The 27,713-nt window shown below is 32.6% G+C and overlaps 2 protein-coding genes across 13 annotated transcripts in view; both read right to left on the bottom strand.

The window, feature by feature from the left end:
* Positions 1 to 5,341: 5,341 nt before the first annotated feature.
* On the bottom strand, positions 5,342 to 10,939 carry LOC115962614 (UPF0481 protein At3g47200-like). The gene is made up of 2 exons (XM_031081499.1): positions 10,874 to 10,939; positions 5,342 to 6,861 (listed from the first exon to the last, which is right to left on the bottom strand). The coding sequence occupies exons 1-2, from the start codon at positions 10,908 to 10,910 to the stop codon at positions 5,462 to 5,464; spliced, it is 1,437 nt and encodes a 478-aa protein (XP_030937359.1). The 5' UTR covers positions 10,911 to 10,939; the 3' UTR covers positions 5,342 to 5,461.
* Positions 10,940 to 25,758: 14,819 nt separating this feature from the next.
* Positions 25,759 to 27,713, bottom strand: part of LOC115962607 (UPF0481 protein At3g47200-like) — a 66,184-nt gene continuing 64,229 nt past the window's right edge. For 4 of the 12 annotated variants that reach the window (XM_031081480.1, XM_031081476.1, XM_031081481.1 and 1 more), the window contains one exon: positions 25,763 to 27,374. In XM_031081480.1, the coding sequence (XP_030937340.1) occupies positions 25,998 to 27,359 (1,362 nt within the window). In that variant the 5' untranslated portion in view covers positions 27,360 to 27,374 and the 3' untranslated portion in view covers positions 25,763 to 25,997. Of the gene's footprint in view, positions 27,393 to 27,713 lie in introns of all 12 variants that reach the window. The other 8 variants (XM_031081474.1, XM_031081475.1, XM_031081477.1 and 5 more) reach the window with 3 other exon arrangements.

Below are 27,713 nucleotides of genomic sequence, written 5' to 3'. Positions count from 1 at the left end.
AAATTTTAACAGATCAGAGAGTGTATATCAAGTTCTCTAAATAAAAAGGGTTGTAGCACGTGCCACGCATGTGCAACCGCGCTGGTTCATATTGTTTGGTGCTTCTCTATTTTGCGTCAATGGACCAATAACAAATTGACATGCTTAGCAAAACAATAACAAATTTTTTTTTTGTTTTTTTTGGCTGGGTAAGTGTTTATGCAGGGGCTAGAACCCTGAGCTTGAAGTCACTTGGATAACTAGATACCACTTGGGCCAGTAGGCCCGGTGGTAACAACAAAACAATTCAATTCCAAAGCATAAATACAAACCATTTCAAACATAATATACAAAATTTTAAAAACCAAAAAACCCCAAATGCTCCCTTTGGTTGCCAAGAAACCACAAGGAAAAATATAAATAAATAAACAAGCATTTGTCACATAGTTTATCCTGTCCTCTAAACAAGTGTTGCCTTTAGAGGCTAAACCATGTGACGAGGCCATCAAAAGAAGGGAGTCTCGATGATGAATAAAACGCCACACCTAATGGCCTTGCCTTTTTTTTTTTCTTTTTTTTTTATAGGTTCTTATTATGAAATCTGAATGGAACTCGTTTGATAGATGTTACCGTGTTAGAGACTTTTTTTATTTTTTATTTTTTGAACAAACCAACAATTCTAAGAGCCCATAGTCGAATACCCATGAAAATTAAATACCACATTTTACAAAAATCAGGCCCAATAAATAAACCATTAAAGCGCACAAATTGTATAAAATAAAATAAAACCCAAATTTTAGCTCAATAGCCCATTCACAAAACAAAGCCCTCAAATTATCAAAGCGTTAACCATTCAAAACAATTCCCAGGATTGAATTAGTTCAGATTTGGATCATGGAATAAATTGGGTTAACACTCAAATAAAGAGGGACCACAAGTGTTTTGGTCTATTTTATGAGCAGCCCAAAAGAAAAGACATAAGCCCAGCCCGTGAGGCCTAGCTTAAAGCTTTTTTTTTTCTTTTTTTCTTTTTGTAGAGTTTTAACCTATAGCATCTGCTTATGATAATAATTCTTTATTATCATATCAAGACACCAATCAATTTTTGGTATAGACAAGGATTGAACCTCAGATCTCTTATTCAACTATCAGAAACTTTATTAGTTGAGTTAACTGGAACCCCCTACAGACATAATCTTGATCATGATTCATGGTAAGCTGTACAGATTATAGAATGCTTTCTAAAGATTGATAAGCTATGACACCAAGTAGCACTATATCAAACTTATGTATTTTTTAACTCGACCAATGAAGTATTTATTGATGGTTGGCTTACAAACTTTTAGGTATTGTAGACACCGTATTTACACCCCTTACAACTCGGGCCCCTGTTTTCTAATGATACTGAATTCTAAGACCCAAGATTAGTTTAGGGCCCAATCATATGTTAAATTGATTTGAGAAATGTTAAAATGAAAAATATAAATTTTAATGAACAAATATATTTATTTTTTGAAAAATAAAGCCAAGGAAACCCTGGATATGCGCACGCAAAAATCAGCCTGCGCACGTAGCTTTTTGCATGCACATGCAAGCCCGTTCTTGCACACGCATAGCGAATTCTAGAAACTTAAATAAGACAAGTTTTCTACATTAATGTTGAGATTTAGAACGAATCCCACATCATCTAGGAGTCATTCCAAACCCCTATTTTCAAATTATAAGTAGCCCTACATGGTATATTTTCAACACACAGAAATTCCACGGGAAAATACTAAAATTCATTATTTCTAGTGAATCAAAGAGGGAGTTTTTTACAAAATATCTTCAAGTCAATTTTCTTTTGCTTAGGGCTTTTTCAGGCCTTGATCTTAAAGTTCAAGATTACCAATCACTTTTTTTTTTTTTTTTTTTCAATTGTGAATAGATTTGATTGAGGGGAACGGTCAAAAATCAATCTTGAAGAGCTTTTCTTCAAGGTATTAAGTTGCTTTGCCTATTTTTTTTTTTTTTGAAGCTGATTTTCAAAACCGACCCATAAACCGTACCAACCGATTCATATATAGAAATAAAATTAAGGGAAAAAAGAGAAAAACATTCTTAGTAAATTACTAGAAAGAAATCCTAATTATGCCCCCCAACACAAAAGGTAATATTTTTTTGGTAGATTACACCTTAGCGTTGCCGTTGATGCTTTAGTCTTCCATATCTGCAGAAGAGAGAGTAGAGTTAAACTTAAAAACTGATGAAGAGAAAAGAAAAGACTGAAAAGTAGAGAACAATGAGGTAAACAGATAAGATGAAAAGAAAGTGGAGGTAGAGGGGTATTAAATGACAATGCCACGTTTTGATTTCTATGTTATCCAACATTTTTTTTATTTTTCTTTTATTTAGTTTTATAAAAATTAGAGTGCCACGTTGATCTGAAAATATAAAATTATTTTCTAGATTAATAATCAGTACATGAGAGAGCTAGGCTTATAAATTGAGTGTTAGAGGCTCAATTTCTAGATGGAGCCACGTGGAAAAAATGTCAAATCAGACGTGATGAGAACATTGAAACTGAGTGTTTGAGACTCGATTTATTAGCCTTAAATCGAGTCTTTTAAACTCGAGATGTTAGTGAAAAATATAGTTTTGTAACAGTGCCTACCAATTATATTGTTTGGAAAATGGGCTTAATTCCCGATTTTGGCCCTAAAGAGGTTCTCTTTTTGTTGGTTTTGAAAGAAAAAATCTCGTATTACATCGATGATTGAGAAAAAATAGCTCAGTTGTTAATGAACTTTGCAGATAAATAATGGTTTGGCCCACGTTCTAGATCATGCCAATTAGATGATAGGTTTTTTTTTTTTTTTTTTTGATGAACTAGATGATAGTTTTTTTTTTTCCTTGTTGATTTTGAAATCTTATATTGATCTTAGTATAAGAGCAAGAAAGAAAGTGAATTGCTCAAATATAATGTAACAATAGAAAGTGTGCTAATTCTATAGTTTTTTTTCAACATGAGAGTTAGAACTTAAAGGACAAAAGTTTAATTAATTTATACTGTTGGTTTGAGAATACAATACCAAGAGTCTTATAGTTCAACTAACAATTTTTTTTGTTTTAAATAGAGATCTTTAGATTCAAATCCCCTCACTTTAATTATAGAATTATTTAAAAAAAAAAAAAAAAACAAAGTTGTAAAGTTGGGAATTTAAATGCTGGGGAAGGGGGAGGGGGAGGTTGGGCTTGTCTGCAATGCATAAGAGTAATTGCATCAATTGGTGTAAACATTTTTGTCAATTTTAGCATAAAAACTTATTTTTTTCTATTTTACATATCACATTTCAAAACACCCCACATTAGATTATCTATTTTACATTATATTTTATTAGAATACATTTATGTGTTTGGAGAGAGAGAGAGAGAGAGAGAGAGAGATGAGAGAGAAGAGAGAGAGAGAGAGAGAGAGATTATCTGAGCTGAGAGAAAAAAACAACGAAATATAAAATACTAATGAATAGTAGTCATGTAAATTTGCAAAATTTTAGGTTAGCAAATGTTGATAATTTTTGGGCTTAAAAGTGTAAATTTGACAAAATTTTCTATTATACATATTTATAAAAAAGAAAATGTGATATTTAAATATAAATTTATGGGTAAAGAGTAATAAAATAAAAAGAAAAATAAGTTGAATTAATAGCTAGTTCTCAATCGAGAATTCTAGATAGAGTAAAGAAATGGTATATGAGTTCTATTTTAAGCTGTGGGGCCCAACAATTCGTGGGCCAATCCCATTTATTCATTGGGGCCCAAGGCCCGAGCCGAGAAGGGTTATAGCCCAGGATCATTAAAACAAGTACAAAATGGCCTTGGGATACAGTCGAGGACGATTCAGTCCTCGGCATGTCTGAGGTCCCATAAGAAGAAAGGGCAAGAATGGTACAGAAACAACTTGGGAAAAATCTAAAATATCTGCGCCAATAGAAAAGGGTATGCTGGAAAAAATAACGACCAGGGAAAGCTGCCTTTACTGCCATTCAATACTCTGCACCTGACAGAGCCATACTCTCCAGCTTTTACAACCACCCCCAACCACTCTGGGTATGGGCTGATGGGACAAGTATCAGTCTTGGAATGTCAATCCTACACGTGGACGAAGGATAAAAAAACACAGGCGAGTATAAAAGGAAAAGGGGAACAATCAGAAAAAGAGGTTGGGAAATTGGCCAAAAACCAGAGCCTCCCAGCCCGCCTCTAGGAGAAAGACTCCTAGGGCGAAAATGACTTAGCCATATATGAACACCATGAAAAGACTCACTGCCTGGTAACTAAGGTCTAGCCTTTCAAACCCATGCTCTAAAAATGATATTGTTTGGGCCTTTTTTACGTGCGAACCCAATACTGTTACGGTTCGTTACGAATTGTGTCCTTACATAAGCTATACACAAATTAATTTTTCGAACAAAAAGTCAATAAATATGAAATATTTCTTGGAATGGACACTATACGTTAAAAATGTCTTAAAAAAAATGTTTATTTATACATGGGCCAATCCGACAATTATTCAATTGAAAAACGAGATAAGCATAATGAAACAATGTTTAATGATAAAGCAATGGTGGGGCACTTACAAGTTACAACAAAGTCGTAATAATGCACATGATCTCCAGGCAGTCTCATGAACTTTTTTTTTTTTTTTTATAATAAATAAAGTTGATTCAACTAATAAAATTTATTGTTTAAATAAGATATTTGAGGTTTGAATCTCATTTATAGACTCTACATCAACAATTAATTAATGTCTTAACCTAATAACAAGAGCAATCGAATGAACACTATAGCTTGAAATTTGATTGTACATATCAAGTAAAAATTTAATAGATCTAAAACTGAATAATATTTACAAGAAGGTATTAAATAGAAATAAGATAGGGCTTTTGTTTTTTTTTTTTTAGTTGAAACAACAGTAGACTTTATTTATACAAACCGATAGTAGACTTTATTAAATGCCAGTTCTTTTCAAAATCAGGTCCACTATATTAACCACAAATTGTATCAATTAATATAAATCAAGGCCCCCAAACTTCCAAAGCCTTTAACCCATACCGATGGTCCGTCAAAAAAATTCTCAGGATTAAATTCGTTCAGAATTGTGTCATTAAATTAATTGGGCCAACACTCAAATAAAGAAGAACCACAAGTATTTCGGTTTGTTTTATGAGCGGCCCAAAAGGGAAGACCAAAACCCAGCCCGTGAGGCCCAGCTTAAAGCTTCGGACACTTTTTGAGAAACAAACGATGAACTATTCAACCAAAAAATAAAAGAGGCTTTACTAGACAAGGATTTTGAAACACAACACTAGCGTATTTTACATCGGCAAGATCAATTACATTAGAAATAATAACATAGAACAAAATATAAAATTTGGGTATTTCACATAGGCGACGTCAATTCCAACGAACAGGGGAACAGCCATCATAATTATTTAGTCTTTTAACCCATGTGAGGTCGTGAAAATAGAAGTTCTCTCACAGAACTTGCTGTTTGCATAAAAGTGAGCAACAGAGGAATAATAGCAGCCACTGTTGAAACGAACCTCCAAGGGGTGCTAAAATATTCTCTTTTCAATGTTGCCTTCCAGTGGTGCCAAGATTTCTCATAGAAACTATTCAATTCTTCATAGAGATTACAGTAATCAACTCTCGCCGTTTCGGATACGATTCCTTTGTTGAGATTGTTAATCATGGACATTACTGCATTGTTGTCGCCTAGGTAATTGACCAAGATTTTTTTTTTGGTAAGTAAATCCACATCTTTTCTGGAATTGATAAGAAAATCCATGAAGATGAAGTAATCAGTAAAGTACGCACTTCCTATATGGCAAGTTTGTTCTAATGCCATAACGTTTCGGATAACAACTTCCGTCACACCCTCTATTTCTAATTTTGGGATTTCCAACACACCATCTTCAAATTTTATTTCAAAAGAGCGTTCACTTTTACCAAGCCGGAACTTTACTCCTGCCTTGTGGAGTTGTGTTGCTGAGTACAAAAGCTTCGGATGTTCAGTGATTCTTTCCGGTAACTCCTCGGGTGAGGGTAACATGAAGGTTCTAAGAAGATCGGTGAAGTGTGCAATTTCCGCATTGGGCTTGGGCTGACTATATTGAATGTCGGTGAACACGTCAAAGTAGGAAAAAATATTCTTAAAAAACAATGCATCGGAGAGAGACGGAAATGCATGGTGCTGTAGTTCCTTAATAACAAAGAATGGAAGCTGATTTTCAAATAATAGCAAGTCAACCTTCACAGCAGCAGCCCTTGGTTCCACAACCATAGAATCGTCATGACTTGTCAAACTTAATGAACTACGTCGGAATAAAAGCTCAAGAATGAAGCACGCATCCAGCAATATCATTTTCACAAAGCTATCGCTGGTAAGATCAATAGTCTCTTCATAACACCTGCGAATGCGTCCTTCCATTTCCCTTACCGTGCCTACCAAATACTCCAAGCTTCTCTCACTCCGTTTCATGAAACTCCTGAAGTACCTCTCTTTATGCTCTTCCATGGCTTTCAATCTTTGGTTTTCGTGGTGATACGGGCCAATTGAAATAACCTGAGGAGTGTAGGCTTCTTCATTCCATTTTCGAAGGTAGCATGGAAGTTTGTAGATACAACACTCTTTCAATAATTGATCAATTTCCGTCCTTTTGACTATTTTGCTAATTTCAATTACCAAGTCATCATTTTTATTTTCATTTCCACCTGAAATGTCTGCTTCCTTTTGAGTATTTTGATCTTCATTATTTGTTGAAGCAGTTGCTAGTTGAATTTCCCTACTAGCTGATTGTTCCATCTCTAAGTTGTCTTCCTTAACAAAGACAAGAGCCACTAGCATTAGAAGCACAGGTTTAGAACTATGTGAATATGCATGATATATTATATTAAGGCAGAGAGAAAGTTCAAAGAAGACTCTATATTACATTCCAATTTCATGCTAAATGTCATTTCACTGTTCCATTAATTGATGTCAAGTATCTCCCGATTTTAAATGGACTCCAATTTTATGCCAAGCGTCCTCTCTTATCAAATTCTAATTATGTGTCAATTATATTTGCATGCAAATTTAAGTATCTAAACTAAGACAATATAAGAAGACTCAATTCGAAATAATTATTTAAGGCGGAGAGAAAGTTCAATGAAGACTATATTACATTCCAATTTCATGCTAAATGTCATTTCACTGTTCCATTAATTGATGTCAAGTATCTCCAGATTGACTACAATTTTATGCCAAGCGCCTTTCTTATCAAATTCTAATTATGTGTCAATCATATTTGCATGCAAACTTAGACAATATAAGAAGACTCAATTCGAAATAATAATGTGTATATAAGAGCTTAGGTTTAAGTACTGATTATGTCACTGATAAGTACTGACCAAACTGATTGGAACCCCGTTGCACTGTGTATGCAGTGTCTCCTTCTCTAAACGTGAAGAAGAGCTTAGGTTTAACCCCAATCACAGAGTGTTCTACAGTGTGCATGAACCATTGTGCAGCACGTTTGCCCATAAAAACAGATTTCATAAAGTATTTTCCCCGCTCAAAAATCTTAAGAGAGAAAAAGTTTCCCCCTTCCTCAACCACCAATTGAAAGAATTTAGATTCAGTAAAAAAAACTTCGAAATCCACCCATGTCGTTCTGAAGATACAAAAAAATAAGGAAAAAACAAATTTTCTGACTAATTTGAGGTAGCCGGGCCTCCCATTGCTGCCTAGGAGTCTAGATCTAACAATGATTCACTATCTCCCTATTACATCGGCATATACCATCATAAACTTTCTTCAAATTAAGTCACACGGTGCCTTTGCTAATCAATGGACTCCATATTCTTGTAAAACTCCAATAAAATTGAAGAGCCTAAGTCTTAAAGATATGCATCATGTATATTTTCACAAAGGTTCGGATACAAAGAGTTAAATTCTAATTAGTTTCATCAAGTACCTCCAGATTTTAAATGGACTCCAAATTTATGCCAAGCGTCCTCTCTTATCAAATTCTAATTATGTGTCAATTATATTTGCATGCAAATTTAAGTATCTAAACTAAGACAACATAAGAAGACTCAATTCGAAATAATTATTTAAGGCGGAGAGAAAGTTCAATGAAGACTATATTACATTCCAATTTCATGCAAAATGTCATTTCACTGTTCCATTAATTGATGTCAAGTATCTCCAGATTTTAAATGGACTACAATTTTATGCCAAGCGCCTTTCTTATCAAATTCTAATTATGTGTCAATTATATTTGCATGCAAACTTAAGTATCTAAACTTAGACAATATAAGAAGACTCAATTCGAAATAATAATATGTGTATATAATACCATGAATATATATACATACATACATATATATATATATATATATATGTAGTATAACCTTAAGCAACGTTACATCGCTCAATATTTTTTACTTAGATACGAATTTTGACAAATCCACTGTTAAATTACCTTATCTTTGATTCTCAAAAAAAAAATTACCTTATCTTTGTATATTCTCCACTTGATAAATTGTCATGTCATCAATCAGCCTTTTAAATTCAAGTTTTTGTAGTTTAAGATAATACATAAAATATGACTTTATGGATCAAATGATAAATAATATTAAATTGACAAAAAAAAATTAGCATGAATGTTAAGAACATATAGTATACACAATTCAACAGTGGGATTTTCAAAACATGAATTCTATAACAAGATATAGGATGGTATAACATTGCTTAGAATTACATCTAGTATAACTCCACAAAAGTTACATCTTTTAAACCATAAATTTCAATAAGATCTAAAGGTTAAAAAAATCACTACAATCCATGTCATCTTTAAAATTTAATGATGGCCACTTCAACTACCCTAATTAATTTAAGAGTATTATTTTATTTTATTTTTCTACTTTCTTTCTCTCTCCTAATTAGTTCGTCCCCAACCTTGCACAAATGCCCATCTAACTTATCTAACTTTTTGCTAAAATTATAAGACGTAACTGCACTTTTAGTCTCTACATTGACTTTTTTCCATTTTGATCCCTACATTTTCATTTTACCACTTTTGGTCCCTAAACCAATTAACACGTAACATTTAGGTCCTTACCGTCACCCAATATAATTAAGGACTTAAATATCACGCGTTAATTGGTTTAGGAACTAAAAGTCGTAAAATGAAAATGTAGGGATCAAAATGGAAAAAAGTCAAAATATAAGGACTAAAAATGCATTTTTTAATGCTAATAAGCAAGGACACACATGAAAGAAGCAAATAGCGAGAAAAAAAGAATAAACAATAAGTTCCATATAATCAAGACAAACTAAAATAATTGTAAGAAGTAAAGACAAACTGATAAATAAAAGAATTCTGAGCAATAATAATTAGGATTCACCTAATAATAATAATTAATATGTTTACTGTATTTAAAAATAATTGCTGAATTAGCAATAATAATTAGGATTTCTTCTTAACAACAAACATTAGTATGTTCTTTGTACTATAAATCAATATGTCAAGTGAACTAATAGTATATTTCTTATTATCTTCCCAGCACTGTGGACATATTTATAATAAATAATCTTCATAGACTACAAGATATATCTCTTATCCAAGATTAATCCCTTGTCCAAGATTCATCTTTTTATTGACCACCTAGAAAAAATATCCTAGAGCCACCACCAGTGAGGGGGATAGGACTTAGGAATTAGCATACCTATCCAAAACCCCCCTCCTCGCACCTTAAAAAACATCAAAACAAGGTTCATTAAACCTCCACTTTTCTTTCCAATCAAACAAGCTTCTAGGTAAACCCACCACTTTATTACTATTGTTAAATGTTTTTGTGCATCAAAACAAGGCTCATTAAACCTCTACTTCTCTTTCCATCCAAACAAGCTTCTAGATAAAACCACCTCATTATTATTAGTGTTAAATCTTTTTGTGCATAAACAGAATTACAATCTAATTTGTATATAATTTTAGGGGCCATGTTAACGGTTACCCTTAGAGCAATTGTTAATAAACCATAACGGGAAGGTTTTATATAAAACACTATTTTTATTTGACATTACTAATAGGATAAACACATTTATTTTGTTACGTTAATTATATTAAGTGGTGAATTAATTTTATTTGGGGGAAGAGGTGTATTTATTTTTTATGTGGGAGGTGACGCATTAATTATTCAAATTTAAATAAATTGTGTCATTTTTCTGGATAAAACCACATCTTTATTACTACAGTTAAACGTTTTGTGCATAAACATAAAGTACAATCTAGTTTGTATATAATTTTAAATGTCATAAACAATGTTATTTCAGTAAGACAATAATGAGAAAATAACTAAATAGATTGATAGACAAAGGAACTTGAGTAGGAAATGTTACACAAGCCTTCCGCAGTTACTAATGCTCAGCAGCTGAAAGAACCAGGATTTAAAATTTCAATACTTAACTATCAATAGGTAATGCAGTCAATTTTTCTAAGTTCTCACTTCTCACTGTAACCAAATGAAACCCATGAGGGTATATATAGAAAAGACAACAACTATATCTCATAAATATTACGTCACTATTTTTCAGTGGCATTGCGTCATATAGTTTACCAATCCGGGAAAATGACTTGTTTGGATTCCCCGGTTTTTGTTTGATTTGTTTTTTTATTATTATTATTATTAAGTACTGGGTTTCTCAACTTCTGCTTTTAATTTTGTTTTTTAAAATAGGAATCACAAATAAAATTTATGTTCGGGAGTCAATGGGAATAACACAAAGAAGAATCAGCATCTAAGAAGGATTTGCAAATCTAAAATCTCTATCTAAATTGGGAGAAACAACTGCAACATTTGGCCATACCTTTTTTTAGTTCAGTTTGGATTGACTCTCTAGGCATCTGTCAGCTTTTCCAAAAGACATTGATTAGTGCTTCCAGAAGCTTTTTATCGCGGTTTTGATTAAGAATTTTATCTCTGAATTTTTTAGTAATTCTACTGTTATATAAAAAATCATAACTTTTTCTAAATTATCTTATGAAGAAAATTGTGACTAGCTGCATATTAATTACATATAAACCTACTACTTGCTGTGACAGTACACATGACAATTTGTATGGTATAAAAATAATATTCTATTTTGAATATGAACTACATCAGTAATTTCCATTCATCACTTAACAACATTACCATTTTGGATTATATATCACAAGGCTATACAACACATTATGAATCAATTTATGACAAGCACTGAATAGTTAATCCTGTCCAAGAAACTAGGAGAGAATAGATAACAAGACATTTTTCTTCGTTAGGTATTGAAAGCTTTTTCTTTTTTGGAAGTATTAAATTTAAGGCACGAAAGTGGAGCAGAGCACTGCCTCAAGAAAAAACTAGTATTGCATTAATGATTGAAAAGAATAACTCAGTCAATACTATTATTTAAACAACAGTTTTCAGTCTTTAAATAACAATAACACTGCCGAATCGTATTTCTATAATACTCAAACACATAGGTTCAAAATACTGAAAATTAAACAACAATACTTAAACACGGTTACTAAACGAGCCCTAAGATTTAGGGGCCTTTGCATATATAAAGTTACCATAACTAGGGGTCTGAGATTTGCTTATTCTGTTGAAGTTAAAAACTTTTTGTTGAATGTATTGTAGATAAAAGGTGATAATTCGCTGAAATAATTCAGTAAGGCCCTTTAATAGTATCAAAAAGTACAATGAGGCCAATAAATAGTATATAAAAAATTAAAAAAAAAAAACTAAATAGTAAAATAAGAGGGGAATTGGTATTCATTCCCCTTTTTTGGATGTTTTAAAAATTAAGTGGAGGAAGGGGAATATATATCTCTCCTCTTTGCTTGGATGTTTCAAAATTAAATTAGGAGAGGACATGGGAGTGGAATGATCATATAATTTGGGAAAATGCTAAAGCCATAGACTATTTTACAACTTTTTTTACAAAAATGATCATGGGAGTGGAATGATCATATAACCATTTTGATTGTAACATACTAAACATCCTATTTCTTGTGCTAAACAATTGGGCAGAACATAGCTTTCCCATTCATAATTATCCAATATTTTTCTATATTGTTACAGTACTCCCTATTAGGTCATCTGGATTTTGTTGTGTTTAATCCGGTTTGTGACCAAACCTAATTTGGATGCATTACCATTTTTAGTATGCGATTGAATACCGCTTATTTTGCTGAAAATTAAAAACAATAAAATAAAATAAAATTACTGTTCACGCACGGACTACTATTCATTTACCTACTTACTCAGGTCAAGTAGCATGAATAGTGTAAGAGGCGCAGGTAAAAAAAAAAATAAAAAAGATGCCAGACGCAGACGCTCCGAACGCAAACGCACAACCCAAACGGAGCTTTAATATGAGATTTGCTACGTGAAAATTGTTTGGGATATATATGCTATTGCTCTAGATTAGGGTTTGATGTAATGAAAATTGTATTATATGGCACTCTTGTAATTTCTATTCATTAAATCCTTGCAACTATGTGGACACAGACACATTGTTGAACCTTGTAAATATTTATGTTGTGTGATTTTTCTTGGTACATATTTTTATCTATTTTTCGTTTCTCATAGATATGGGGATTAGGTTAAATTCCTAACACTACCCTCCAAAAATTTTCTAATTGAGAGAATTAAAAAAGTAGGGTTGTGACCCCTCTAAATCCCCCTTCCTCCCACCTCAAACAACATTAAAATGAGGATATGATCAAACCTAACTCTGGTCCCCTTCCTCTACTCCTCTCTCCAACCAAATAAGCTTCTAGGTAAACTAAAATCACTTCATTTTCACTATTGTTAAATGATTTCAAGCAAAAACATGAATTACAATTTAATTTGTATATAATTTTAAATGCATAGCCAATGTTATTTCGGTAAGATGACAATGAGAATATAAATAAATGCATTGATAGACAAAAATACTTGAGTGAAAAATGTTATAAAAACCTACCTCAGTTATTGAAGTGTAGCTGCTGATTGAAAGACTGAAAGAAAGACCCTGTAAGTACAAATTAACTATCAACAACTCATACAATCCACGGCCTCAGTTCTCACTGAGGTGAAATGAATCACATTAGGATATATTTGTGAAGGAAAATATATAAGATGAATTAAATCAAACAGAACTTTACCCACTGTCTTAAGAAGTGATTTGACCCCACTAGATATAATTTATCATTTGTGCAAAATTGACTACAACGATTACAGCCTAGATTCAATGGCAAACTTTGGTTGTGTGTACTAACAAAACAAGGCTTTGAACTAGTATTAATGTCTGAAAAAGTGAAGGAATTTCTAATAGAGTAAGGGAAGCAAAATCGAGGATTTTTGGACTGCTCTCCGTATACATGAAGAGAACATAAACACTGTTTATATATTGCACTAATTAAAGAAAATTTTAAAGGAAATGGTTCACAAAACCCTTCTCACAATATTGATAGATCCAAATGTGAAATTTCTTTAAAAAAAAAAGGTAAGAGTGTGGAGATATCACTAACCTTATGGAAAGGAAATCAACGAAATGGAATATATTTAAATAAGAGAAATAAATAAAATAAAATTAACTAACTTTATTTAGGAGTAATATAAAAGGAAATGAGTGGAATTATTTTATAACAATATTACTATTAGACCATATTTTAAAATAAATGGTTTAATATATAAGTGTATTTTGAAAGTTTTAATAAAAAAAATCATTAAACCTAATTTCATTCTTTCAAATTTCTCACAATTTCAGGAGAATGAAAATTTGAGATTTTAAGAAAATAGAGAGGAATGAGTATTTATTTTTATCCATTTCATTCTCTATCACTTAAAATCTCAAATAAGATAATAAACTTTCTATTTCCACCATTAAAACTTTCAAATTGTTGAGAAAATTTCTCTCACATCAAATAAAATATTAACAAAACATACTAAAATCAAAATTTAGTCTAGACAAGTTCATTAATAATAAGACATAATTATCTGGACAAATCTCTCATCTTTCAATCTCTCTGCCTCTCCCCATCCAAAAAAAAAAAAAAAACCTCTCTGCCTCTCTATCTGTATCATTTCTTTTATTTTCTTCATCTTGATTTTTGATCTTTTTATATAAGTTAAGTTATACATTTTAAGTTATGTTTTTTAATCTACTTGATTGACAGGACAAAGACAACACGCTGAGTCTTGTTTCTTGTTCTTTTCCTATAAGTTCAGTCAATCATTTTAAATTGTATTTTTTAATCTACTTGATTGGTAGGACAAAGACAATACGCTCAGTCTTGTTTCTTGTTCTTTTTCTATAAGTTCAATCAATCATTTTAAGTTATATTTTGATGGGTCTGGTTAACGTGTGCTCTAAAAGCACACATTAACAAATTTAGTTTTGAAAAAATTTTATTGGTAATTAAAAAAGTTATCAAAATTTTTTCAATTTTCGATAAATTTTTTTCTAAATTGGTATATTATTGTATGTCCTTAAGACATACATTAATAAAATCCTATTTGATTGACAGGACAAAGACAACACGCTGAGTCTTATTTCTTGTTCTTTTTCTATAAGTTCAGACAATCATTTTAAGTTATATTTTTTAAACTACTAGATTGGATGGACTCGTGAGTTTACTCTTACACTTGCACAGTCTGCTCACACCGCCACCGCACTGTTGTCACTGCACAGGGATAATACATACTGCACAAAGCTTGATAAAATGACAGGACTTAACACTGCGCAGTTGTTGAGTATATAATACTTTACAGGGATTTGTTATCAAGCACCGGTTCGTTGCCTGTTAAAGTGAAAAAAAGACAAAAAAAAAGGGTCAAAAAAGTCAAAATGAACACCCTGTAGTACTAACCAAAAAAAAAAAAGTTGTAAATTTGACATAAAGGTAAAGTAACGACAAAAAATTTTGTCCGAAAAAATAAAAAAATATTACTGTTAACGGACACTTGACCGTGCCCGTTAACAAACTTAATATATAATCTAAAAAGGTGAAAAACAATTCTAGGCCCCACCAACACAGCTACAAACTCCCTCATCCACCCCTTTCAAAAAAAAAAAAAAAACTCTCATTCACCCACCCACGGGCCACATCTAATACATACCCACTCAAATTAATATATATTTTTTAATGCAAATTTTTACTTCATTGATTATTATTAATTATTATATCAATTAATAATTTGATATATATTATATTAACTTATTTATATTTTAGTAATACTAATTTATTAAATCATGTAATAAATAAAAATAAAAAATAAATTTTAAATAAAAATAAAAACATTAATTAATATTATTTAATTACTATTTAAATATATAAAAGATTACACACAAAATGTTCGCCTAATGCCTCTTAAGTTATTGAGTCGGCTCTGCAATAATGTTAGAGAAACCCAGATCAGAGGCAAAGGTGATGGTTCAGACAGCAGCTATTGCTTCCACGTCATATTGGAATATTTTCTTGCAGACATAGTGGCGTTCCGTACGGGATTGAGGCCGGTTGTAATAATAGACGTACCAAAGATGCCTGAACTGCAGCATACGAAAGATGCCTGAACTGTAGAAACGACTATTTGCGTTGGTTTTACTCAATACTCTTTTGGTGTTGCTTACCACCACTGTTTCAAATTTTATTGATATATTTGTAATTCTTTCCCAAATAATCATCGGTTGCAGAACTTATCTTTTTTTGTTTGTGTATTAGTTTAATTTTATTAGTTATATGTTAATATCTACCAAAGTTTAGTGTTGTAATCTGATGTCTTAGATCTAACATAAACCGATTGCGTTTCATTGCTTTGGACATCTTTTTATTTGTGCACTCGGAAATCAATATTAGGTACACAAAGAAGGGTGTTCCTTTTCCCTTCCAACTCACTCTATCCGATTTTTCCAAATTCTCAAAGCTAACGTTCAAATCTCATCATGTTGTGATGGATTTTCTTCTGCAAGTTCTTACTTTTTTCTCTTTGAATACTATCCGGATCATTAGAAGAAATTAACCGATTTGCAACACATGGCAAGTTAACAAATTACCTCGAACAATAAGTTCTTCTGAAATCTGAAGGGAACTCAAGATGATTAGGAATTGGTAAAGAGGGATTTAATGATAATCATGTCAAATCTTGAATTCAATTTTTGAAAGAGCATCAAATGGAGGGTTAAAAGCATCCATAGTAGCTGTGGCATAATTTATACAATTTTACCACACCAAATACCTACTTTATTATTTTACCATATCATTTTACAACTTCTTATTTATCAGATGTTTTATCATTCAACTCTATATATTAAAATAATATTTACTATACATTAAAATAATATAAACAACATAATAAAATAATATATCTAACAAAATAAATAACACCGACAACATTGCTGCCGCCCCCGCAACCACCACCGTGGCAGCCACAATCCATTGCAAAACAAAAAAACTGAAAACAAAACCACCACCACAACCATCGTCATCAACAACCCACCACAAAACCCATTAAAACACACTTAACCAAACCTAGAAAACACAGCAACTCAAACCTAGAAAACACAACCAAAACCCACTAGCACCGGCAACCCAAACCCACGAAACTACTAGCACCGCCAACCCAAAGCCATGAATCCACTTGCACCGGCAACCAAAACCCACTAGCAGCAACAACCCACGATTCTGATCTCACCTTAACGTCGATTCTGATCTCACCTCAATGTCAATGCCCACGTCGATTTAGATCCCATGGTCGTGACGAACACTCCGACGGCGGACCTCGCCCTCACGAACCTCGCTGACTGCTCGCACGCAGATCTTCATGGCTTCGCCGTCCCTGGCACCAAGCTCTACCTCGCCTCCATCGCCGATTCCTTTGTTCTTTCTGGGTCTATGATGATTCCATTTCTGGGTTTTGTTTTGAATTGGGAATTGGATTTGAAGAAAGAAGATTTTTGGATTTGAAGAAAGAAGATTTTCGGGTTTGATTTGAGGAAAGAGCACCGGTTGGGAGAGAGAGACAGATTCTGAGGAGAGGAAAGAACACCGGTTGGGGAGAGAAAAAATCAATTAAAGAAGTGAGATGAGAGAGAAAAGCCGAATAAAAAAATAATAAATTTTATACCACATTTCGTCCGTACGGTGGTAAATTTGTGATGCTACTGTTCAATGTTGCATAATTTATAAAATTTGGAACATCTGATAAATGAGATTTTTTAGTGTTTGATGTGGCAAATGTGCCAAATATTTAACACACATTTACCACATCTAATGTGGATGCTCTAACATTGTTGTAGACTTGTAGTAAGAAGTACTGTAACCATATAGAAAAATATTAGATAATTATGAATGTGACAGCTATTTTCTGCCAATCAACTGGTTGAAGTGGTAGTCAAGGGGCAATATATGCTAGGAAGGGTGATCTTGGCGGTGGTGATAGTAGTGGTGCTTTTAACAAGAGTTGGGGGTAGCAAATGGCAATGGGATGATAGGCATGTTACAACTTGCAAATTGCAATAAGTAAAAACTGAGGAACTTAGAACACAAATTTTAGAAATAAAACTTCAGAGTATTGTTTCTTCATTAGTAAAAACTCTTTAAAAATTCTTCATTAATCTCCATGTGATGAAAAAAAAAAAAAAAAAAACTCTTTAAAAACTATACACAAAAAACTCTTTTGCCTTATTCTAGCGAGGAAAGTTTCACCAACTGAACACGCTAATTGACAAAAAACGAACACGCAAATTGACAAAAAACGAACATTAACGAATTACCCAAAAAGTCCATATAGAATGATGTCATGAGCATTCTGGATGTTTAATGCATAAGAAATCAATGTGTTACATGTAGTCATTCAAGTACAAAATTTTGTAAGAGAGCATCAGTGCACTACTGAAAATATTCTTTCAAAACATCCATTTTATTACCCAAGGGAATTTACAATCTTTGTTTAGCATGAGCATTAACACAATCTTAATCATGATAAACCTGTATAGAATTCTTTCTAAAGATTGATAACCAATTTCCAATGAAGTATTGATTGATGGTTGGCTTTCAAACATCCAGGCATTTTGTTCAAGGATCAATCAAAGAAATTTTAGAGTGGAGATAACAAAACTAGTACTCTACAAGGATGCTGAAACACAACAATCATGTATTTTACATAGGCAAGATCAATTACATTAACAATAATAATAAAGAAAGAAATACATAATTTATGTATTTTACACAAGCAAGATCAACTCCATCGAACAGGGAACAGCCATCCAAATTATATAGCCTTTGAACTTATGCATCCAGACGATAGAACAAGCTAGCTGTTTGTATAAAAAGTGAGCAATAGCAGACAACTGTTGAAGCGGTTCTCCAGGAGGTGTTAAAATATTCACATTTTAATGTTGCCTTCCAACGGTACATTTCCGTAATTGAACCCAACAAAAAACAAGGTAACAATTGCACCCAAAAGCACAGCTCAGGTTTGAGTCATCCAAAGGGACTACTATTGCTAAATTTCAAAACCAAAATTTTCAGTTTCTGATTATATGTCAGCACAGTGAGTCACAATTTTAAAATGAAGCATAAAACTAAAAGCTACTTAACCCAGCCCACGAAAACCAGAATCTATTTTTCTTTCTTTCTAATAATTCAATCGTTACAATAAGTGGGGAAGGGGAGATCCAAATATAAGAGAACCCAGATATTTAAGGGACAAACTCAATGATTTTATGACAGTTATTGGTGCAGACACTAGATACAGGCCTCCAATTATGCAGACTTATGGAATATGGATGCAGAAGCATAAAGAAAACGGCCCACCCTGTGGCCTTATGGATGAAGTCTGCTAACATATGGCCAAAGGGTTAATCATCTGGTGTCTACAATTTGTTTAATTTATCTATGTAATTGGTTAAACCTTGTTTTCTTTTCCTATTTGCTTAGGGAATTTAATTCCTTTCCTTACTAGGTCAGTAAAACTATTTTCTTTTCCTAATAGGACAATAAGTTTGGAACTCTATTTAAAGAATCCAGGGATCAGTGTTGTTTTACAATTTGCTTGAGTAATAAAGTTTATTGTTTGTTAGCTTGGTACTAATTCCTAGGTCTTGTTTTCTCTTGCTTTGGGCTAATTCCTGGCAAACTTGATTCCTAGGTAAATGTAATTTTGCTGTTTTTGTTAAATCTGCGATGCCGTAGTTATAATACAAGGGCCTTCAGATATTCATAAAATAATAATAATAACAAATATAACTTTAATGTATTTTGAAATTTGCACAACTTAAAATAAAAATGACTTCGAAATGTTTTAGGTTTCAACTTCAAGTTGGAGAGAAATGGAGCAAAGGAAGGTCGAAAATAACAAGGGTAGAAATAGTGAAGGAGGTAATGGAGTATATGAGCTTAGTGGAACAGAATAACAGGAATATATGTGCCTGACCCCGGTTTAACCCAGATTGATTGAAAAAATATCTACAAACCCAATCCTGAATTTGTTAAGATTAAGAATTTGTTGATGGTTGTGATTGTGATATGTTTTTAAGTAATACTTTTGGCGTGTTATGTTTTCCCTCACAAATGTTAAAGAGGAAGGCAGTCATATATTTTGATTTGAAAAGGAAAGTAACTAATGCAATTTTTAATTTTCTTTGGAATTTATATGGAAGATCACAGTACCCCTGCATGGACAATTTTAAAAGACAACGTTCAAACTTTGCCAATTCTACAGCTCCCAAGATCATTCAAACCATAGGGTATGTACTTCAGTACCATAATTTCACCTAAGCTTTTGCATATATTACATTAAAAGGATGTTGATTTCCCTCAAAAATAGTTGCAACCTAAAAGTCTAATTGACAACTTCAATAACCGCACTGACAGTGCCCTCTAGAGCTTAGGTGCATTTTAATCCATCATACTGATACATAAATAATAAAAGATTGAGAACAAACTTGATAATACCAACATGACAACATTCAAGTTATCATAATATTATATCCCTTGTAAGCTCAAATAAGAATGTTGTCTTAAATTATAACAGTATATGCCACTTACGTTGCTTTGCACATATTCAGAGCTCGATCCTAAAATTTTCTCTCCATATGCACCCAATCCACCTCTGATAAGCCCAGAACCAGCTCCATAAAATGCATTTCCAAATGGATTAGGTGGAGCATTTGCTGCATTTACTGGTGGTCTTGGCACCCTAGGCTGGGTCCCCACATTGTTGTACATTTCCGTAATTGAACCCAACAAAAAGCAAGGTCACAATTGCACCCAAAAGCACAGCTCAAGTTTAAGTCATCCAAGGAGGCTACTATTGCTAAATTACACAGCCAAAATTTTCAGTTTCCGATTAAACGTCAGCACAGTGAGTCACAATTTTAAAATGAAGCATAAAACTAAAACTCTAAAAGCTACCTACCCAGCTCACGAAAACCAAAATCTGTTCTTTTCTTCTTCTTTTTAATAATTAAATTGTTACAATAAGTGGGGAAGGGGAGATACGAATCTTGGTTCTCCTCATAAAGGAGACCAAGTAATGCCCACTAAGCTACAAGGCTCTTGGCAGAAAACCCGAATCTGCTAAATCCTATTTAGTTCCCAAGTAGTTAAATAACTTTCTCCCACTGTCCAATTCTCCTCCTTAGGAGAACCTACATTTAAATCCCCACTACCCCAACTCCTGGGACTAGTCTCATAGTTTTGGGACTAAGGTTTTGTTTTTATTGTCATTGTATCTCTTAAAAATCTCACCCAACATATTACCCTAACCCCTTTTCAACCCGAATACATTCACCGTAATTCAATACACAATAACATTCTTCTCATTTCACAACCTTATTCTTCCTATCCCAAACCCTTTTTTTCATTTTTCTTTTCCAAAACAAATTAATAGGAACTCGATGCAATCCAAAATTTTTTTTTTTCAAAAAAATGGCCATTAAATAAAACACCTACAGTACCAAAATGAAACTAAAACCTAAGTTCATTTACGAGGGAAAATGAAATAGCCATTAATTCATTAAATCTGCAAAATCTAAGAGAGAAAATTCATAATTCATGTGGCTTTCATCAAACTCAAACGGATCTTCAACTCCAAATCCAAGAATATATATAGATGAAATTTAATAAAAATACGAATTCATACGCATCTATATATATATATATATATACACACACAGAGAGATTGAGAGAGAAGGAGGTGTGAAAGGATACCGTTGGAGATATCGGCGAATTATCCAGCGATCAGATCTGAGCTTTGGCAGGGTTTTCAGTGAAGGTTTGGGCACTCTTGCAAAAAAGTGCAGTGAAAACTGTGAGAGAGAATAAAGAGAGAGAAATTTTAACAGATCAGAGAGTGCATATTAAGTTCTCTAAATAAAAAAGGTTGTAGCACGTGCCACGCATGTGCAACCGCGCTGGTTCATATTTTTTGGTGCTTCTCTATTTTGCGTCAATGGACCAATAACAAATTGACATGCATAGCAAAACAACAACAAAACAATTCAATTCCAAAGCATAAATACAAATCATTTCAAACATAATATACAAAATTTTAAAAACCAAAAAACCCCAAATGCTCCATTTGGTTGTCGAGAAACCACAAGGAAAAATATAAATAAATAAACAAGCATTTGTCACATAGTTTATCTTGTCCTCTAAACAGGTGTTGCCTTTAGAGGCTAAACAATGTGACAAGGCCTTCAAAAGAAGGGAGTCTCGATGATGAATAAAACGCCGCATCTGATGGCCTTGCCTTTTTTATTTTTTATTTTGATAGGTTCTTATTATGAAATCTAAATGGAACTCGTTTGATAGTTGTTTGTGTTGGAGACTTTTTTATTTTTTATTTTTTGAACAGACCAACAATTCTAAGAGCCCATAGTCGAATACCCATGAAAATTAAATACCACTTTTTACTAAAATCAGGCCCAATAAATTAACCATTAAAGCACACAAATTGTATAAAATAAAATAAAACCCAAATTTTAGCTCAATAGCCCATTCACAAAACAAAGCCCTCAAATTATCAAAGCGTTAACCATTCAAAACAATTCCCAGAATTGAATTAGTTCAGATTTGGATCATGGAATGAATTGGGTTAACACTCAAATAAAGAGGAACCATAAGTGTTTTGGTCTATTTTATGAGCAACCCAAAAGAAAAGACATAAGCCCAACCAGTGAGGCTTAGCTCAAAGCCTTTTTTTCTTTTTTTCTTTTTACAGAGTTTCAACCTATAGTATCTGCTCCTGATAATAACTCTTTATCATCATATCAAGATACCAATCAATTTTTGGTGTAGACGAGGATTGAACCTCAGATCTCTTATCCAACTATCAGAGATTTCATTAGTTGAGCTAACTGGAACCCACTACAGACATAATCTTGATCATGATTCATGGTAAGCTGTACAGATTATAGAATGCGTTCTAAAGATTGATAAGCTACGACACCAAGTAGCACTATATCAAACTTATGTATTTTTTAACTAGACCAATGAAGTATTTATTGATGGTTGGGTTACAAACTTTTTGGTATTATAGACACCGCATTTACACCCCTTACAATTCGGGCTCCTGTTTCCCAATGATGCTAAATTCTAAGACCCAAGATTAGTTTAGGGCCCAATCAGATGTTAAATTGATTTAAGAAATGTTCAAATGAAAAATATAACTTTTAATGAGCAAATAAGTTTATTTTTGGAAAAATAAGGCCAAGGGAACCCTCGCTATGCGCACGCAAAAATCAGCCTACGCATGTAGCTTTTTGCATGTGCACGCAAGCCCGATCTTGCACACGCATAGCAAATTCTAGAAACTTAAATAAGACAAGTTTTCTACATTAATGTTGAGGTTTAGAACGAATCCCACATCGTCTGAGAGTCATTCCAAACTCCTATTTTCACACTATAAGTAGCCTTACATGGCATATTTTCAACACACAGAAATCCCACGGGAAAACACTAAAATTCACTATTTTTAGTGAATCAAAGAGAGTTTTTCACAAAATATCTTCATGTCAATTTTCTTTTGCTTAGGGCTTTTTCAGGCCTTGATCTTAAAGTTCAAGATTACCAATCACTTTTTTTTTTTTTTTTTTTTTTTTAATTGTGAATAGATTTGATTGAGGAGAATGGTAAAAAATCAATCTTGAAAAGCTTTTCTTTAAGGTATTAAGTTGCTTTGCCTATTTTTTTTTTGAAGCTGATTTTCAAAACCGACCCATAAACCGTAGCGACTGATTCATATATAGAAATAAACTTAAGGGAAAAAAGAGAAAAACATTCTTAGTAAATTACTAGAATGAAATCCTACTTATGCCCCCCAACACAAAAGGTAATATTTTTTTGGTAGATTACACCTTAGCGTTGCCGTTGATGCTTTAGTCTTCCATATTTGCAAAAGAGAGAGTAGAGTTAAACTTAAAAACTGATGAAGAGAAAAGAAAAGACTGAAAAGTAGGGAACAATGAGGTAAACAAATAAGATGAAAAGAAAGTGGAGGTAGGGGGGGTATTAAATGACAATGCCACGTTTTGATTTCTATGTTATCCAACATTTTTTTATTTTTCTTTTATTTAGTTTTATATAAATTAGAGTGCCACATTGATTTGAAAATATAAAATTCTTTTCTAGATTAATAATCAGTACGTGAGAAAGCTAGGCTTATAAATCGAGTGTTAGAGACTTGATTTCCAGGTGGAGCCACGTGCAAAAAAATGTCAAATTAGACGTGATGAGAACATTGAAACCGAGTGTTTGAGACTCGATTTATTAGCCCTAAATCGAGTCTTTTAAACTCGAGATGTTAGTGAAAAATATAGTTTTGTAACAGTGCCTACCAATTATATTGTTTGGAAAATAGGCTCAATTCCCGATTTTGGCCCTAAAGAGGTTCTCTTTTTGTTGGTTTTGAAAGAAAAAATCTCGTATTGCATCGATGATTGAGAAAAAATAGCTCGATTGTGAATGAACTTTGCAGATAAATAATGGTTTGGCCCACGTTCTAGATCATGCCAATCAGATGATAGTTTTTTTTTTTTTTTTTGATGAACTAGATGATATTTTTTTTTTCCTTGTTGATTTTGAAATCTTATATTGATCTTAGTATAAGAGCAAGAAAGAAAGTGAATTGCTCAAATATAATATAACAATAGAAAGTGTGCTAATTCTATAGTTTTTGTTCAACATGAGAGTTAGAACTTAAAGGAAAAAAGTTTAATTAATTTATACTGTTGGTTTGAGAATACAATACCAAGAGTCTTATAGTTCAACTAACAAATTTTGTTGTTTTAAATAGAGATCTTTAGATTCAAATCCCCTCACTTTAATTATAGAATTATTTTAAAAAAAAAAAGAGTTGTAAAGTTGGGAATTTCAATGCTGGGGAAGGGGGAGGGGGAGGTTGGGCTTGCCTGCAATGCATAAGAGTAATTGCATCAATTGGTGTAAACAATTTTTGTCAATTTTAGCATAAAAACTTATTTTTTTCTATTTTACATATCACATTTCAAAACACCCCACATCAGATTATCTATTTTACATTATATTTTATTATAATACATTTTATGTGTTTGGAGAGAGAGAGAGAGAGAGAGAGATTATATGAGTTGAGAGAAAAAAAACAATGAAATATAAAATACAAATGAATAGTAGTCTTGTAAATATAGACGATTATTATTGTAACTATAGAAATTTGCAAAATTTTAGGTTAGCTAATGTTGATAATTTTTGGGCTTAAAGTTGTAAATTTGAAAAAAATTTCTATTATACATATTTATAAAAAAGAAAATGTGATATTTAAATATAAATTTATGGGTAAAGTGTAAAAAAATAAAAAATAAAATAAAATAAAAAGAAAAATAAGTGGAATTAATAGCTAGTTCTCAATTGAGAATTCTGGATAGAGTAAAGAAATGGTATATGAGTTCTATTTTAAACTATACACAAATTAATTTTTCGAACAAAAAGTCAATAAATATGAAATATTTCTTGGAATGGACGTTATACATTAAAACTGTCTTAAAAAAAAAAAATGTTTATTTATACATGGGCCAATCCGACAGTTATTCAATTGAAAAACAAGATAAGCTTAATGAAACAATGTTTAATGATAAAGCAATGGTGGGGCACTTACAAGCTACAACAAAGTCATAATAATGCACATGATCTCCAGGCAGTCTCATGGACTTTTTTCTTTTTTAAAATAAAAAAAGTTGATTCAACTAATAAAATTTATTGTTTAAATAAGATATTTGAGGTTTGAATCTCATTTATAGACTTTACATCAACATTTAATTAATGTCTTAACCTAATAATAAGAGCAATCAAATGAACACTATAGCTTGAAATTTGATTGTACATATCAAGTAAAAATTTAATAGTATTTAAACTGAATAATATTACAAGAAGGTATTAAATAGAAATAAGATTGGGGTTTTATTTTATTTTTTTTAAGCTGAAACGATAGTAGACTTTATTAAATACCAATTCCTACTAAAATCAGGTCCACAATATTAACCACAAATTGTATCAATTAATATAAAACAAGGCCCCCAAACTTCCAAAGCCTTTAACCCATACCGATGGTCCGTCAAAAAAATTCTCAGGATTAAATTTGTTCAGAATTGAGTCATTAAATTAATTAGGCCAACACTCAAATAAAAAGAACCACAAGTATTTCGGTCTGTTTTATCAGCGGCCCAAAAAGGAAGACATAAGCCCAGCCCGTGAGGCCAAGCTTAAAGCTTCGGACACTTTTTTTGTTTTTTTTTTTGAGAAACAAACGATGAAATATTCAACCGAAAAATAAAGAGGACTTTGAAATACAAAACTAGTCCTCTACAAGGATTTTGAAACACAACACTCTCTATTTTACATCGGCAAGATCAATTACATTAAAAATAATAACAAAGAACAAAATAGAAGTTCCAACGAATAGGGGAACAGCCATCATAATTATTTAGTCTTTTAACCCATGTGAGCTCGTGAAAATAGAAGTTCTCTCATAGAACTTGCTGTTTGCATAAAAGTGAGCAACAGAAGAATAATAGCAGCCACTGTTGAAACGAACCTCCAAGGGGTGCTAAAATATTCTCTTTTCAATGTTGCCTTCCAGTGGTGCCAAGATTTCTCATAGAAACTATTCAATTCTTCATAGAGATTACAGTAATCAACTCTCGCCGTTTCGGATACGATTCCTTTGTTGAGATTGTTAATCATGGACATTACTGCATTGTTGTCGCCTAGGTAATTGACCAAGATTTTTTCTTGGGCAAGTAAAGCCACATCTTTTCTGGAATTGATAAGTTGATCCATGAAGATAAAGTAATCAGTAAAGTACGCATTTTCTATATAGCAAGTTTGTTCTAATGCCATAACGTTTCGGATAACAACTTCCGTCACACCCTCTATTTCTAATTTTGGGATTTTCAACACACCTTCTTCAAACTTTATTTCAAAAGAGCGTTCACTTTTACCAAGCCTGAACTTTACTCCTGCCTTGTGGAGTTGTGTTGCTGAGTACAAAAGCTTGGGATGTTCAGTGATTCTTTCAGGTAACTCCTCGGGTGGGGGTAACATGAAGGTTCTAAGAAGATCGGTGAAGTGTGCTATTTCCGCATTGGGCTTGGGCTGCCTATATTGAATGTCGGTGAACACGTCAAAGTAGGAAAAAATATTCTTAAAAAATAATGCATCGGAGAAAGATGGAAATGCAAGGTGCTGTAGTTTCTTAATAACGAAGAATGGAAGCTGATTTTCAAATAATAGCAAGTCAACCTTCACAGCAGCAGCCCTTGGTTCCACAACCATAGAATCGTCACGACTCGTCAAACGTAATGAACTACGTCGGAATAAAAGCTCAAGAATGAAGCACGCATCCAGCAATATCAATTTCACAAAGCAATCACTGGCAAGATCAATGGTCTCTTCATAACACCTGCGAATGCGTTCTTCCAGTTCCCTTACCGTGCCTACTAAATACTCCAAGCTTCTCTCACTCCGTTTCATGAAACTCCTGAAGTACCTCTCTTTATGCTCTTCCATGGCTTTCAATCTTTGGTTTTCGTGGTGAAATGGGCCAATTGAAATAACCTGAGGAGTGTAGGCTTCTTCATTCCATTTTCGAAGGTAGCGTGGAAGTTTGTAGATACGACACTCTTCTAATAATTGAATTTCCGTCCTTTTGACTATTTTGCGAATTTCAATTACCAAGTCAACATTTTTATTTTCATTTCCACCTGAAATGTCTGCTTCCTTTTGAGTATTTTGATCTTCATTATTTGTTGAAGCAGTTGCTAGTTGAATTTCCCTACTAGCTGATTGTTCCATCTCTAAGTTGGCTTCCTTAACAAAGACGAGCCACTAGCATTAGAAGCACAGGTTTAGAACTATGTGAATATGCATGATATATTAAATTAAGGCAGAGAGAAAGTTCAATGAAGACTCTATATTACATTCCAATTTCATGCTAAATGTCATTTTAACTGTTCCATTAATTGATGTCAAGTATCACTAGATTTTAAATGGACTCCAATTTTATGCCAAGCATCCTTTCTTATCAAATTCTAATTATGTGTCAATTATACTTGCATGCAAATTTAAGTATCTAAACTTAGACAATATAAGAAGACTCAATTTGTAATAATTATTTGTGTATACAATACCATGAATATATATACATAC

Source organism: Quercus lobata, chromosome 10, assembly GCF_001633185.2.
Source record: "Quercus lobata isolate SW786 chromosome 10, ValleyOak3.0 Primary Assembly, whole genome shotgun sequence".
NCBI classification, from domain to species: domain Eukaryota; kingdom Viridiplantae; phylum Streptophyta; class Magnoliopsida; order Fagales; family Fagaceae; genus Quercus; species Quercus lobata.
This window is presented reverse-complemented; position numbering and strand designations above follow the sequence as displayed.